We start from the raw sequence: 15,994 nt of genomic DNA, 5'->3' as shown, positions 1-15,994 counted from the left end.
CGCTCACTGCTAATCTCCACTGTAAGTCAAAGCTTTCATGTGGAGCTTTAAGTTCTGCTGAGATCTGTCAGGCTCCTTCTGTCTGCTGGCTTGCTTCAAGTCGGTACAGAGTTCATTAGTGCATGAGAGCAGACACCATGCCCTGAGACATTTCAGATGAGTGTGTGATGTAGCTTGTGTCTTAGTCGGAGGCAGAACAGCAGGTCCACACTGATACCACAAGTGTTCAGTGGGGTTGAGGTCAAGACTACTGGCAGGGTGTTTCATCCTCTCCCCTCCAAAATCCTGGATGCTGATAAACCCCACCCTGCAACGCCACCTTGAAGTCACACTGTGGTTTGGGTCCCATCCAGATCGGTCAAATCTAGTATTCTTGGAGTAGACGCCAACTGCCTGCTGTTGCAGGATCAGTGCTCAGAGGTGCTACTGATCAGATACCTAATTGCCAATACCTGAAGCCTGAACCCACATATTCACCTCTGCTCCTTGTTTCACAAATGCATTTTCCTTTAGCATTGTTACAACAAAGAAAAAAATCAACCAAACATAAGTTTCCTTACTTTAAGAGCCAATTTTATAATAATTCTAAAAAACAAACATACTGTATTGCAAAAAGGTGGATATATTTTCCTAAAGTCCAATTTGGATATTATTATTATCATTATTATTATTATTATTATTATTATCTAACCCATACATTCTATCATTTTTAATTTTTTTCCTGCACATGAGCTAGTTTTTAAAGGAATCAGTAATGAGGCTGAACCAGGGGGTCGCAGTGTTGTATTCCTTATCCTATGACAGGCACGATAACCGGAAACTGCACGGTGGGGAAGCGAGGGAATAACTTGTAAAGTATCCACAATTATAAAGGTGAAAAGACTTTTCAAAATAAATTATATTATCAACACGTCTATTACGTGTGAAAGTATAATCATGTAGAAGCAATGCATACAGCTAAATTAATACGTTTTCGTGCGAAAAATAAAAAATACATAATTTAATATATGATAACGTCAACATTCAAACCTGGTTTTCCAATTTGTACATGTCATAGACTGTATGTTACAAGTATGAAATTTATTTTGAAAGACCAAAAAAGACGTCACCTCATTTGTTTCCGCACACTTGATGTTAGTATTAAAAACAAAGCTACCACAGGCAGCGAGTGGGAGGAAGCCAAGTTGGACACACGGCGGAGTGAAACTCGCTCTTATTGAAAGCTGAGCTGGACCGGTGGTCGGCGGCTCGGGTAGCAGGCAGCCGGTAGCAACACACACCAGGTTGTAATGAGTCACGGCAACCTGAATTTTCTCCTATCTCCCGTAAGCTACCTGGAAGTTTAAACCTCGCTTCAAACTTTCGGCGCGGGTGCTCTTTTTAAGCTTTAAGAGAGCTCCATGCAACTGGGCTGGTTACCGAAGCGTCGGTCCCACATGTTTCTGCCTTTTTCTCGTTAAACCAGGTGAGCAGGCCGTCTGGCTTCCTCGGCGAAAGTTGCGCAGGCAACAAGGTCGGTTTACCTGCACGCGCACGGAGACACCCGAGTCTCTTTGAGGTTGCGCTTTCGCGCTTCGGCTCTATCGTCGCCGCTGGAGAACCTTACCGAGAGACCCTCTGAGCACCAGGATGGTCATGGACATACCGGGAGGTAGCGAGACCCGGCGGAGAGAAGGCAGGAGAAGAATCCCAGTGGACCCATTATACACCGTCGGCTTTATCTGGCTCCAAGGTGGGTTAAAAAAAAAAAAAAAAAAAAAAAAAAAGGTACTGTACTTTTTTTTTACAACAAGCAGCGCTCTGACGGTTTCATTTAATTGTGCGCGTTTACGCAGAAATAACGGACACTCGCAGATTTGAATCCCGACCTGCACGCGTATGTGGAGATTCATCCGTTACTGGTTTATCTGTTAACCGAAGCAACTGCCTACACGGTGAAAGCAGAAAATACTGTGGAAAGTTAACATTATAGTCACAACTGTCTGGATAGGTCATCAAAACAAAGGAATACCATGTGTGGTTGGGATTTAAAGAAGTGGTAGTAAAGTTTGTTTAGGAGTCTGTGGGACTCCATGGAGAAGGGGACACCCCTCCCCCCATTGATCCCAATTAGGAGGGTAAAAAACAACAGAAATTTAGAGTTTTGTTAAGCTCCTGCTTACTTGTATGCAGTATTCAGAAATGTCTTTGGGGCTTAGTTGACTGGAAATGGCTTTGAATGCAACATAGAAGAGTGGGAAAATGAATATCTGTCAGTCAGAATAGGAATTTTATCTTTTTAAAAAAAACATTTTCAGTATAGAGGGATTTTCATCTGAAGCAGGATATGGGCTGTTAATAGTACCTACTGATGCACATATGCCATGTCAGTATGAATTTCAAAGGGTAAACTTCCATCCTCATCCAACACATTGGATGCACCATTTCTAATTTTCATATTTATAACTCTGTTTGCATGTTTGAGTTGTCTCTCTGAGCCCCTGCTTGGCAGGCAGCTGCGGGTACAGTTCAAATACACGAAAGGAGATCAGCCTTGTGCTGCTGCTCGATTGTTAACTCAAAACAGAGCGGCTACAAAAAGTAAACCAAGCATAATTTGACGCCCTCCCACATCGGAGAAGCCTCCCAGAGTTCACAACCTCAGCTGTAGAGTTGAGAAGAAAGCCACGTAAAGATCCTTGGGTTTGTTCAAGGAATGCTCTTACTCTGCCATGGATTGGGCTCATTAACTCGCCGCTCATCATGTCAAAACGGAGTCAGTTTTATCTGATTACTGCAGATTGTGTTTGCCTGGCCCCCTTCAGCACAGCCGTGATAGTCAAAGTGGCTGAAAAAATTCCTTTAAATTGAAGTGTGTCTGCTGACCCCCTCCCTTTCCTCCAGTCTCCCCATGGTGCCCGTTTTTTAGGATGAATGTGTCCTCTGTGTGCTGGCAGCAGGGGGACGGGGCTACTTTGGGTTTGTGTTTATAAAATGTGTGAATAGGACCAAGTCAGGTACTGTCACGACAGCCTTGGTCTGTAGCTTGCTTCAGAAAGCTCTGCTTATAAAAAGGAGTTTCTTACTGTAGAGACCAGAATTTGTGAATTTGTTCCCACATGAAGCTCACCACTCCAGATGTACCATGTTTCTGGAAGGTTGTTTGAGCTCCTGGATCTGGCTATTGTGGTCAAATATTTACACATATCATGTTTTAAGTTTAACTTAGAAATAATCACACTTTTGTTGTTTTGGTCTTTGCTTCTCTGTTTACCTGGTTTCTTTTTGTAGCTGACTAGTGATGTGGAAGCTCTGAGACAGTAAAAGCTACTTGGTTTAAAAGCTATGCTTTTAATGTCTGTTAGCATCCAGTCCTGTTTGCTGACCTATTGCTTCTGCTTCTCTTTCCTCTCAGAGTTAAATGAGCAATCTCAGAGCTGAAAGTTTTATGCAGATTTTTTTTTAAAGACTTGGCCTACTTCAGAGGAGCAAATATAAAATGAGAAATATTCACATAGCTTCCTCATTCACTCATCTCTTGTCAAACCCTTGTCTTTGATCTCTGTCTTTTGGCGAGCTAGGAAGGACCTCCATTTAGTTCTGGCTTCATGTGAATAATTTGGGGAAAATAGCGGGTGGGGGGGATGATATTCTTTCATGATAAGTAATCCATTCAAATTTCCTGATGCAACCTACTATTAAGTCCAGACTCTGTTGACTTTGGGTGTTCTTTCAGCATAAATGAGGAACTGTAAAAAATAATACGGCTGCTAAATTGACAGAGAATCAAACCACCAAGAATAAAATTTGATTTCTAGTGGATATGTTGCTTTATATCCATAGATGGCATTCCAACCAGCTGTGTACACAATGTCAGATTCATGCTGGGGTGCTGAATTGACCTGTGGTCGTTTCACTATTTCTGTTTGAAGCTTTATTAAATCGTTCCCCGCTTCTTGAACTGTACCTGAACAATTCAACGAGGGCATTTTGTTAGCCTGAACACCTGCTGTTGCTATATTTAAAAATCTATACGCTTGGCTCTTATTAATCCTTCTTTGCCTTGAGGTTGTTGGGCTGCTCATTTTTCCTGATATTCTGTCTCAAATTCATAGAGGGATCAGAGGATGTAGACAAAACAAAAACAGTTATGTGTTATAGGGCTGGGTGATTAATGAGGTTTTAATCTCAATTACGATCTGGGTTTTCAACAATCAAGAAAATAACAGGGTGCGATTTTTTTTTTAATTTTTTTAATTTTTATTTTTTTTCTCTTCACAGTTTACTCTCGTGCTGTCTTCAGTTGCTAATTGAGCATCACTGGTATTGCAGCGCTTCGCTGTAAACTCCTCCCACAGTCGCTTTGGTTTCATTCAGCCACTGTTGCCCACTTGGCGAGTTTCTCACTAAATCTGGCGACTTTTTTGTTAAAAGCTACTAGCAACAAATCTAGCAACTTTTACTGGAGTTATTGGAGACTTTTCTGGTGTTTTGGCGACTGACTTAAATGGACATATTGTTCTGCAGTTACTGTAACGAACGAGCAGCGGGAGCCTCTCCCTATCCTAAAGCACTCCCAGGCGGCCAGTCTGTCGACTCTGGCTGCAGGTCAATGTAGAATAATTGCAGTAGGTTGTGGAAGTTCACTACAACATAGTTTATATTATGGTCAGTGAGAACTGGCTGCAGCATTTTCATATATACGCACACATAGTTTGCCGTGTTAAATCGCTGTAATATTCCTCCGTTATGGGGCGTTACCGTAGCAATGTGTTAATCAGCTGGTTCAAATAAGCTGTCTTTTAAGAGATGAATGAGAAAAACGCGCTGTAGCTTGACAGTTGTAGTTTGTCATAAAACGTACATCAAGGCCAATATAAAATAGTTCCTATACTTCGGCATATTTAGCAAGTGTTGTGAAAAAGAAATACAAATACAAATGTTTCCTGTGTGGGACCATGGTTTAAATGGATTAAACAACTCTGAACCATGCATTAGACGGCTATATTGCATGACACAGAGTCGAGAACACCACTATGCGCTGCATTGTTTAAAAATACTGGATAATTGTGTTAAATAATTGAGATCTCAATTTCAGTCAAAATAATCGTGATTATAATTTTTGCCATAATCGAGCAGCCCTAATGTGTTACATGGAGCAATGCGGACCAAGCTCTGACACCTGTCGTACAGGGACTGGATTACCGCCACGACAGGCACCAACCGCAGCGACAGGCACCAACTACCTTACGGCCATAGCTCCGGCTGGCTGCCGCAACAATAGAGGCACAGAACACAGCCCGTTCGAACTCAATGTTCCCTGCCTCACTGGGGACTATGGTGGAAGCTCTGCTGAAGGTGGGAGTTGAAACCTGCTCTGACAGGGGACTCTGCCAGACTTTCCCAACAGACCCTCACGACATGTTTGGGCCTGTCAGGCCTGACCGTGTTCGTCCCCCACCATCTGAGCCAACTCACCATCTGCTGATTAGTTGACAGCTCCGCCCCCTCTTCACCCGAGTGTCCAAGGCATGTGGCCGCAGCTCTGACGATACAATTACAAAGTCGATCATCAAGCTGTGGCCCAGACAGTCCGGATGCCAGGTGTACATATGAACTCTCTTATGCTTGGACATGGCACAGAAGTCCAATACCAAAACACCATTTGGGTTCAGAGGTCCAGGTCTCATGTCATTACCCACGTGAATATTGAAGTCCCCCGGCAGAACAAGGGTGTCCCCAGAAGAAGCACCCTCCAACACTCCCTCCAAGGACTCCAGAAGGGTGGGTACTCTGAACTGCTGTTTGGTGCATAGGCATAGACCACAGTCTGGTCCTGTCCCCCCACCTGAAGGCAGAGGGAAGCTACTCTCTTGTCCGCCGCGGTAAACCCCAACATACAGGCACCAAGCCGGAGGCCTCTCACCGTGAGCAACTCCAGAGTGGAAGCAGGTCCCTCTCAAGGTACTGGTTCCAGAACCCAAGCCATGCATTGAGGTGAGTTCAGCGATATCTAGCGGAACCGCACAAGTTCAGGCTCCTTCCCCGCCGGAAAGATGATGCTCCACGTCCCACGGGAGATGGGGCCTATGTAACCCTTTTAGGATGAGCCCGACCGGGGCCCACGGGCAAAGGCCCGGCCACCAGACGCTCGTTCTTGTGCCCCATCCCCCCAGGCCTGGCTCCAGAAGGGGGGCCCCGGTGACCCGCGTCCGGGCAAAGGAACACTTCTGCCAATGGTCGTCATCATCATGGGGGGTCGCCCATGACACCTGTTTGCCCTAGGTGACCCTACCAGGGGCATAAAGCCCCTCCACCACCATAAGATGGCGGCTCAGGGTGATGTCTAACTAGGCTATTTTGATATTAACCGTCACCATGTCACAGCCATACATGTGGCTGCAGGACACTCAGCGCTTCTGAACAACTTACCAGTATCCAGTAAAACAATTATAGGATATTGTTTTTTATTTTATACTGAATATTATGAAGTAAAAAATGTGTTTGTTTCTTAAATAAAAGATTTTTTTATTTAATGGTAAAAAAAAAGAAATTCCCACAGACTCTAATATGATGCAAACTAGCACGCCCCTGAACACAAGACATTCTTCACTGGGACAGGGAGGGGACTGGGGTTGCAGCTGGCTTATCTGTGTTAATGTAATCAAGAGACAAGGGGAATTAATTTAATATAAATATTGCTTAACATTTACTAGCACTAGTTTAAAGGTCCAAGGTTTGTTGCATTTTGCTGTTTCCTGGTCTGGTTGTGTATGAATGTTTGTAAATTCTCAATCCTGTGAGCTTTCTGGCTTCAAAGCTCGGCCTCTGATTGGCTGCAGACACATGATGGGCTCATTACAAAAATGGAGTCCTAGTTTTGTTATTTAAAATAAATTATTGCAACGCATCTTTTTCTGTTTCAGAAATACAGGAATACCTGGTGAGACGTGTGGGTTAGGATTTCTGTCCTGCATTTATAAATCCATCTTTCCTGTCCAAACCTGTTGTTACACTAAATATGCACGTGAAGCTTGATTTTATGTGGCATGAAATCTGCTTGTAAACAGAATGAATGTGGCAACAATAAATAATGTATGATCACAGGTTACACGTACTACACCGTCGTATTTTGTGAGCCGCCCCGCTATTACAGTGAACATTTTGTGACCCAGCTCAACACAACCTGCAGGAAACATAAGGGTCACGGGTCGGCATGCGCACCACTCACTGACGTCATCAATGATGTGATGCTTGTGAGCTCAGACAATGAAGGGGATAAAGGTAATTTAGCAGTAGCCTGGAGATAACTGGCTTATGTCATTGAACAACATGTTCTTTTCAACCAGTCATACACTAAAGAGGCAACACACCTTTCTTGTCCTCTTCGAGGTACAGGTTATTTGGACTGGGACATTGTAACCTTCAGAGCACAGATAAATCCACTACTACACTTAACGAAAAGGGCTTTATTGGGGTTTTTTTTTTTTTGGGGTTGCTTTGCGTTAAAAAAAAACAAACCTTTTTTTGCTACATTTAGTGTAAATTGCTGTCAGTTATTAGGTGCTTTTGGAGTTTCTGGACTCCGAGGAATCATGAAGTTCTCCGAGGAGTTCAGAAACTTCTCTTAGGGGAGAACAACAAACCTGTAAGGGTTTTTATTCCTTTCTGTGTTCATGGCATTGACAGTAGATGAGGTGATAAACTGCCATTAGTGTAAAATGAGTCCTAATGAAATCTATTGTTTTGGCAGTCCTCTGATCTTGTAGTGTGAACACACTTGCACTCAAAAATATTGCAAGCAATTTCTTGAAATTTTATTAAAACTATGAAAATGGTTTTCAAATGTGAACACACACACAGTCGAGTATGATGACAAAATAACAAATCAAGATAAAACTTCATGAGTGGAGATAACGGTGAAATCTGCTTTTAAGTATCTTTATGACCGTGGGATCGTTTGACTGGTAGTTGTGGGACTGTGGGAGGATTTCTCAAGGTCTCTTACTCTGGTTTCTGGTCATTTATCAGGCTGTGTTTATTCAGGTTTAGGTGAAGTCTTTTGAACTGGAGTCATCTTTTTTTTTTTGCTCACTTGGTATGTGCAGTTGACTCTCCCTTCATTATGTCGGCTTCTGTTCCCAGAGGAGGATCTTTGTGCACTACTTGAGGCTGTCCACTGTCTCATGTACCAAATCTTTGTCATTTCTAGATTGATGTGCTTTATTCATCTCAGTTTTCAGTCCTGCAGCCCATGACTCTGAAAGTAATCTGCTTGAGCTAACCTTCATGATGTATGAGATCTTTAAAGTAAAGCAGCAAGGAGCCTTTTAAGCTTATGGCAAGGAAACAAATGGAAATAAATTACTTGTACACAACACTGTTCCAGAAATGCATCATTTATGCAGATCCATACCGTCTTAATGCCTCTGCCCACTTTGTTGTCCTGGTGACAGTCAAATAAATTTTAAGGATGACTGTTTTGGCAGAAGGATTCTTCACTCTGTCTCTCCATGTTTTTTCCGAAGAGCAAAGTAACTTGGAAAAAGAAGGAAAAAAATGCTTAATTCATTCAGCTTTATTATTTCCTTTTTACTCAGCTTTTTTTTAAGATGTGATGATTGGAATCATTTTGCATCTCAGTGGTTACCAATAGCAACCCTCTCCCGAACCTAAGGGAGATTAAATACACATAACATTTTTTTTTTTCAAGAGGTTGAGTGGACTACTATTTTCCAGACTCTTTCATGAAACCTTTGGTATGTGTGTGTGAAAATAATACCTGTTGATTGTGTTGAAAGAACCTCCTCAATGTTTCCTTGCTTGGATTAGATTCTGTTCACACTTCATAATGGCCACTGCTCTCTGCAGCTTCTGATGTCTCGGTTTGATCAATAGGGATAAAGAAAGGGCTGCAACCTGGACTACTTGCTGAAATAATGGTTACTGCATGTAATGACCCATGTACCTAAACCACCGTATGTGTGTGATGGAGTGAATGCATGTTGGCTCATGAGCTTGTGGTTTTGTTGGCTTTGCTGTTGGGCCCTCAAGTTGTAAATCTTTCTTTTTTCTTTTTTTTTTTTCCTGCCGTCGTTGGTCTTTTGCCCCTCGTGGTTGCCAGCCTCGTCTGGAAGGATCTCTGTTGTTTATTGACTCGGTGCCTCCATAGCTCTGTGTCCCGTGTGGGTTGCAGGGATGGTTAGCCTGCACACGGACTTTGTTGGGTTGCACAGAGCATTTGTTTTATTTATTTATTTTAGTTTTTGGTGTGTAAGGGGTTGGGGGGTTCTTCCAATTACTTACTGCCATGCTTCGGAGGAATATAGTGCAAGAAAAGGGTTGTAATTTATTTGAAATTCTCCCAAGAAACATCTGAAGAAAGCTAATGGTAAAAGAAGTATGCCATGGGAAGTAGAAAGCCAGTTGTTGGTTTTGAATTGGAACTTACTGGAATATTTTAATTATACATTTAATTTAATGAATGATAAATGCTTGACTTTAAAATGTAACTGAGTTATCTTTTGAATTTTGAACATGTGTATACAGGGCTTCACGATTCTGGATTAAATGAGAATCATGTTTTTTTTGCTTAGAATTGAGATCACGATTCTCTCACCATTTTTTTCCAATATGAATATTTATTACACAGATTACCGGCACATCAACATTGCAACAGCTGACACTGAACATAAAAACAAATGTCTCTCTTGTCTTCTCTTACACACACAACCTTTATGTTTCTTAAAAGATGAACAACAGGAGAGTTGGACATGAAGCTAGAAATTTCACACAGCAGTCCTTTGGTTAAGTTTGATATTCTGACACTTAACAATGGAGGACAAAAGTGATTTATGCAATGTGGGTCTAAAGGTATTCAAAATCTACTTTTAAAAAAAATTTTTTAGTCTTAACCTATTTCAATGGCAAAATAAAAAAAAAAAACTTTTAAAAAAAACAGAGTTTATTCATAGTACTAAACTTATTTAAGGTGGTTTTGACTCATCTTTTGTTTTTCCCACATTATTCCTCTCCCACAACGTCCAGTACATTACCCGCAAATGGCCAATTTAAACTGGACAGTAACAATCTAAATGGAAAAAACAGGGACAACAGAAATTATGTTAGTTTACATCCCACTCTGTAAGCCAGGGTAGGATCAGCGGTAGATTTGCACATGCACTATTCATTTTTACTGTGCACGCAGACTTGTGCAGGTGTCCCCTTTGCTCCTCTGGGGTGCAGCCGGAGCCGACTGTGAGACTGGCCACCTGTGAGTGCTTTAGGACGGGAAGAGACCCCCGCTGTTTGTTCCTGACAGTCACTGCTAAACAATATGTGCTTCAAGTCAGTCACTAAAACACCAGAAACGTCTCCAATAACTCCAGTAAAAGTCGCTTGTCGCTAGATTTGTCACTTTTAACAACAACAAAAAAAAAAAAGTCGCCAAGGGGGTTTGGAAAGTCGCCAGATGTAGCGAGAAAGTCACCAAGTTTTTTCCTACCAATCGGCATCTGCGTCACGTGGTATAATGATCCGCCGTTGTCATTTGTTGAGGGAGAAAGAGGGAGCTCTTGTTTTTATGCAGATGATGTCCTAGTTTGAAATGCGGTACATTCGTGGTCTTTTTTTTTTTTTTTTAATTGTCGTCATTTGAAAATGAGATTGTATACAAGTATGAATCAAGATCACGATAATTTAACAATTAATTGTGCAGCCCTATGTGTGTATATATTTTTAAAATAAGGATTAAAACATGGATGCTTTTTTTTTGCGGAGAGAATTAGTAAATTATTTCCATGTCAAAACTTTAAAAATATCCCTACTTTTAAAGAAACTGAAGCAAATACAAGAGTGCATTAATAAAAATGTGCTGCGGTTACATAGTTTCAGAACATTTGTGTTATTTGAACTTAGTAGTATGTGAAAACTTTACTTGTAGACTGCCAGAATAAAATTATGAAGATGTAAATGAGCAAATTGGGGACTCTTAAGATGGAAATCCTTGTAGGTCCTAACAGCTTGTCCAAACCAAACCCATCCAAACTGATGTGGTCAGCAGGCAGCAGTATCTGAATGGTAAGCTTAGTATTTCCGGGGGCTGGGACAATATGCTCTTTTCTCCATTCAATTTTTTTTGGAGGGTGCCGATTTGATTTAAATTGCCATTTTTCAATGTTGCAGATTTTCAATTTGCTTTTTAAACACCAGACCATGTAAAAAGTTGCATGATGACCAAGTTTGCAGACTATATCACAAGCCAGATTTTCCAAATAAAAAAATCAACTATGTATCTGTCAGTTTGTCAGATTCATTCAGCAGCAATATACTTAACCAGCTGTCTGACTTTATGCTCTTGTTTCAAAAGCAGCAAATTGAAACATAATTTGATTTTTGACCAAAAAAAAACTATTAAAAATTGTAAAACAAAAGATCCAGATTTTTATGTGAATCTTTTTTTATTTCTCATCCCTAGTATTTCTCATTTAGTTAAAATTAATAACACATTCTTTTGTTATTGACTGTTTTTCTTTAAATTACACATTGCATTTCTGTTGTGAACAAATGTAATCTTCGTATTTCCAGACCCATTTTCTTCTCACAGATTTTTACTGCTGATTTGACTCCCTGTTATCTTTTTAATAACAAACCTCTACCAATGCAGCCTGTTGTATGTTTTTGGCATGAGAGACAACTGACATAGGCAGAGGGAAAAGGATAAAAGACCAGGCTGTAATCAGCCTGTCATTGTTATATTAGTAAACTTAACCATGTTAAATTATACTTCATGTTACATCTGCCTGTTTTTTCCCTGTATGTCTGTAGTGTAAGTAATTTAATTAAACTTTGCATTAGTCCCTTAGCAATATGGCATTATTAGTGTCTTATCAGAGTCAATGTGTGAAATCTTTTGACCAGCATAAAAAACCTCTTTGATCTGCTTTTGCACAGCCATTTTTCTGTTAAACGTGACAATCCACAGTTTCATGTTTACCTTTAAAAGAAGCAGACAGTTTTTTTTTTTTTTTTTTACCGTTTTAACAGCCAGTTGATGTAGCCCACTAAATAGTTGTAAATCTTTACAACAACTTTTCTCCTGCAGGGCAGGTGTGAGGCCCTGGTGAGAGAAAAGCTTCACAGTGTAACAAAATCCCTGTTGTTCCCACGTTAATGCGAAAGCATGGGCGACGCTGCCGCTGCATTTAAATGCATCTGATTGAAATGTGCAGGAATGCCTCATTTGGCTTCAGCCTGTTTGAAGGGGAAGAGGGAATAAAGGAGTGCAGGGGGAGAGAAAGCCGTCTGGCATGCCATTGCATAATCCCGGCAGCCATTAACTCTTTGTGTTCGGAGGTTGAATGAATTCATCACAGCAACAGGCTGCAGGCACAGTGACAGGCAGCTTCCAGTCAGCCCCTCTCTGCCACATCAGTAGATGTTACCAGGCTCATCGGTGGTTGATTGGAAAATTTTTGTTTGATTGCTTAAATTATTTTTCAGTAATCAAACCAATTTATACAGTAGGGCCCATTATTGTTGGCTAAAAACATACTTTGCTTTTAAGAAGCTTTTACATCTTTTGTTTCTATTCTGACCTTTTATTTTAGTGTGTCATCCAGCTTCTTTTTTCTTGATGCTCTCAGTCTGTTGCGCTGTTCTTGTGCTGTAAGTTTCAAAGCCTGTTTGCCACAGAAGGGCTAGGTCTGTCTCCATAGCAGCCCCTGTTTACCTCCTGCTTCTGTTACCTGACTAAACTACAGCTTGGCTGCGTAATGCGTATGTGTGACTGAAACTGATGGCTTTATCAGTTCTCAGTGCTGGAAGCTCATGAATGTTTCAGAGCTTCCCGGTTCCTTTGAATCCCTACATTTGAGATGTAAACTAAGTGCTAAAATTCTGCTTTTACTTTCCTGGGGTTTGGAGCACAGACTTCTCTCTCTCTCTTTTTTTTTTCTTTGAAATTCTTGAAATTAACACAAGAGTGAAAATATACTCTTTTTGAGAGTTCTTGTTTGATCACACTGAAGATATTTTTCCCTAAATTTATAGACAAAGAAGGATAGCTGAATCCTTACAAAGACGAGCAAGAATTCAGGTTACAGTGACAGCTTAAAACATGAAAAATGCGCTACAGAACTGTAGCTGTTTTCTCCGTAATGCTCCCCCTGTCGACAGCTAATTCAGCATCCATCTTTCATCCTAGTTGTGCTATGAGATCTCAGTTGTGATTGTCATAGAACGTCTCAAATGAGAAGTTTTGAAGTGTGCTTTCTCAGCCCTAAAACGCTGCTGCAGCTATGGCTCCAGAAATGCACACAACAAATATCACTGTGCCATCAAACAAGTCTGGAACATGGGTTTTTAAAATTGGAAAGTTACATAGTGGGCCTTTAGCATGGTCTAAAAATTAATATGACAGTTTAACTTTTTTTTAATTTTTTTTTTTTTTAAACATTTTTATCCACCCTTTGTGGCTGTTTTGCTTGTGTTGCTTCGTTTCATCAGTTTAGCCAACTACTGTTGCTGAGGCCATTATTGGGATCAGATGGATTGAACTGCTGAACTCGATTGAACTTGGCTTTGATGGTTGCACAGCCCAGTAGGAACAAGCTTAGACAGTACAAACCTGACTATTTTACATGATGGTCCTATACATTTAACCTTAAAAAATCTAAATGTGAGAAAACTCTGGTACACCTTTTAAATGAACAGTCCATGGATGTGATGGATTACTCCAGACTCCAAGTAAAGATGTAATTTTTCCTTCATTATCCGAACTGCTTAGTCCGATTAAGATTCACAGGGGAGCTGTAGCCTATCATAGCAGTCCTTGGGTGAGAGGCGGGGCACATCCTGGACAGGTCGCCAGTTCATCGCAGGACACTTTGCTTTTTGTGGCTTAATAACATGAAGATGTGGATTACCAACATATCACTAAATGTGTACATTACTAAGAACTAAATTTCGTAAGATTTCAACTGAATAGCTTTAGTCCTGTACTATGTCAGTTTGATCCTAGTATACAAAGCTCCATTATTAGATTTAACAAAAATCCTACCTATTAATAAATAATTTATTTGTATATTTATTTTGTCGGGAAAATGTCGGAAAAAAAATCCAAAAAACAAATACACTGTACAGACAGTCTTAAAAATTAATATGTCACAATTTTAAGAATTCATGCAGTCAGTGAAAAGTCTTCAAACAACTTATAACCTAATAAGATGACAATGAGTTCAGAATAGGGCAGAAGTACTGATAATCTGAATGGTTATAATGGAAAGTATGACTGAACAGTTTTTTTTTTTCTTTTTTTCTTTTTAATAAATAGATTACAAGAAGCCAGTTTTCTTCTATATTCTGAGACAAATTTCCACTCCTTTGCATGGCTTTTTTTTTTAAAAAGAAACCATGCAGCCCTTTCTTGCTGAAATTAATTGTCATTCATTGATACAAGTTATTTCTAATGTTTACAAATGTGCTGAACGAAGGCGGTAACAGACCATAAATCATTTTTTATATTATATGCAAATTAGATTTTTTTTTCTCCCATCTTAAGAAATCAGGCATTTTGTGAAATTGTGCAGCCGTTATTTCATAATAGTATCATGTATATTATTTAGTTTTTTGCTTACATAGATGTTGTGGTGCTTTGCCCCATCCTTTTAAAAAAAAATTAAGGTTTTAGCTCCTACTATTAACATTTAATATTTTTGCTTATTATTTATTTGTGATACATCCAGACACTTAATATAACAGGAAACCAATAATTTGATCAGATATTGCTCAAATTTCCACTGTAATAATGTAGGGATAATAAAATATCATTTTTAAGTATTTGAGCATTGAAACTGTTCCCAATAAATAAATGCACCATGATGTAATGATGGGAAGATTAGACAGCATAGATATATTCATAACAAAACAACATACCTGTCATCTGTTTTTGTTTGTCATTTGAATAGCCAGGCTTGTAGCTTTAATAAGTGTCAGCCTTATCATAATCAAAGCCATGTGGATCCATCACTAAATGGATGAAAACTGACCGGCGTAATCTGACCATTATGTAGCTCTTCTATTTAGCTTCTATGTTGTTTACTGTTACACCCTCTGGGCCAGGTAACCATTTTTTTAAGCGTTTCCTCCTGAGACAAAGAAAATGTTCTTGCCTGAATTCATTCTATCTTCTACCATGCTCCTAAAATATGAGGCATTTTCCAATGCATTAGAAACGTAGGCACAACCAATAGTCATAGTGCATTTTAATAAACATTGATCAAAAAGCATTTTTATATTAGAATCTGCTGCTTTTTTTATTCTTTGCTTTACAATCTTAAACTGGCATTGGTCTGAATATAAATCCATATACCTGGTGATGTAACGACATGTACCCACAGCTTACCTGGGGCAACCTGACGAAAATGTGGGTGACAGTTCACCCCCATGCTCTCTCTGACCTGTACCTAACATTCATACATAACATGTAAGTGTTTGCCCAAGGACACAATGACAGATTTACTGGGATAAAATGGAATTTAAATTACCAACCTTCTGGTTATTGGATGACCTGCTCTACCACTTGCCCTCAACCTCATCTTTTGCAAAACGTAGTCTTTATGTTGAGTGAGATGAACAGGAAGTCGAATAATAAAAATAGTCAGAATCAAAACAAAGCTCCTGAGCAGATATTTTTGGTAGACTTTTGCACCCCATGGACCCAGGGATTATTTCAGCCATTTTCTCTCCCACAGTAGACGCATTAACGCAGGATTAAAGTCATGCACTTTGCAGTGCTTATTGTGTTTGATACTATGTGCTTAACATGTGAAAATTGTTTTAAGTATGACATAATCTTTAACCTTAACTGTGTTATTGTTATGTTAGTCTGATGTTGGCTTTTTAATCAACCTAGTAGAGGCAAGGCTGTTATTCATTAGATGTATTCATCAGTTACATAATCACCAGATGAAACATCTGTAGACCATATATCTGTTACTCTGCCATGTTTGCCAGT

The 15,994-nt window shown here is 39.9% G+C and overlaps 1 protein-coding gene across 1 annotated transcript in view; it reads left to right on the top strand.

Annotated features, from left to right (window-relative positions):
* Positions 1 to 1,303: 1,303 nt before the first annotated feature.
* Positions 1,304 to 15,994, top strand: part of ptk7b (protein tyrosine kinase 7b) — an 84,760-nt gene continuing 70,069 nt past the window's right edge. The window contains exon 1 of the mRNA XM_079249461.1: positions 1,304 to 1,732. Within this exon, the coding sequence (XP_079105587.1) occupies positions 1,630 to 1,732 (103 nt within the window). The 5' untranslated portion in view covers positions 1,304 to 1,629. The remainder of the gene's footprint in view (positions 1,733 to 15,994) is intronic.

This window comes from Telmatherina bonti (genome assembly GCF_933228915.1).
Source record: "Telmatherina bonti genome assembly, chromosome: 11".
NCBI lineage: Eukaryota > Metazoa > Chordata > Actinopteri > Atheriniformes > Telmatherinidae > Telmatherina > Telmatherina bonti.
The sequence above is the reverse complement of the archived record's forward strand: the minus strand, read 5'-3'. Positions and strand labels throughout refer to the sequence as shown.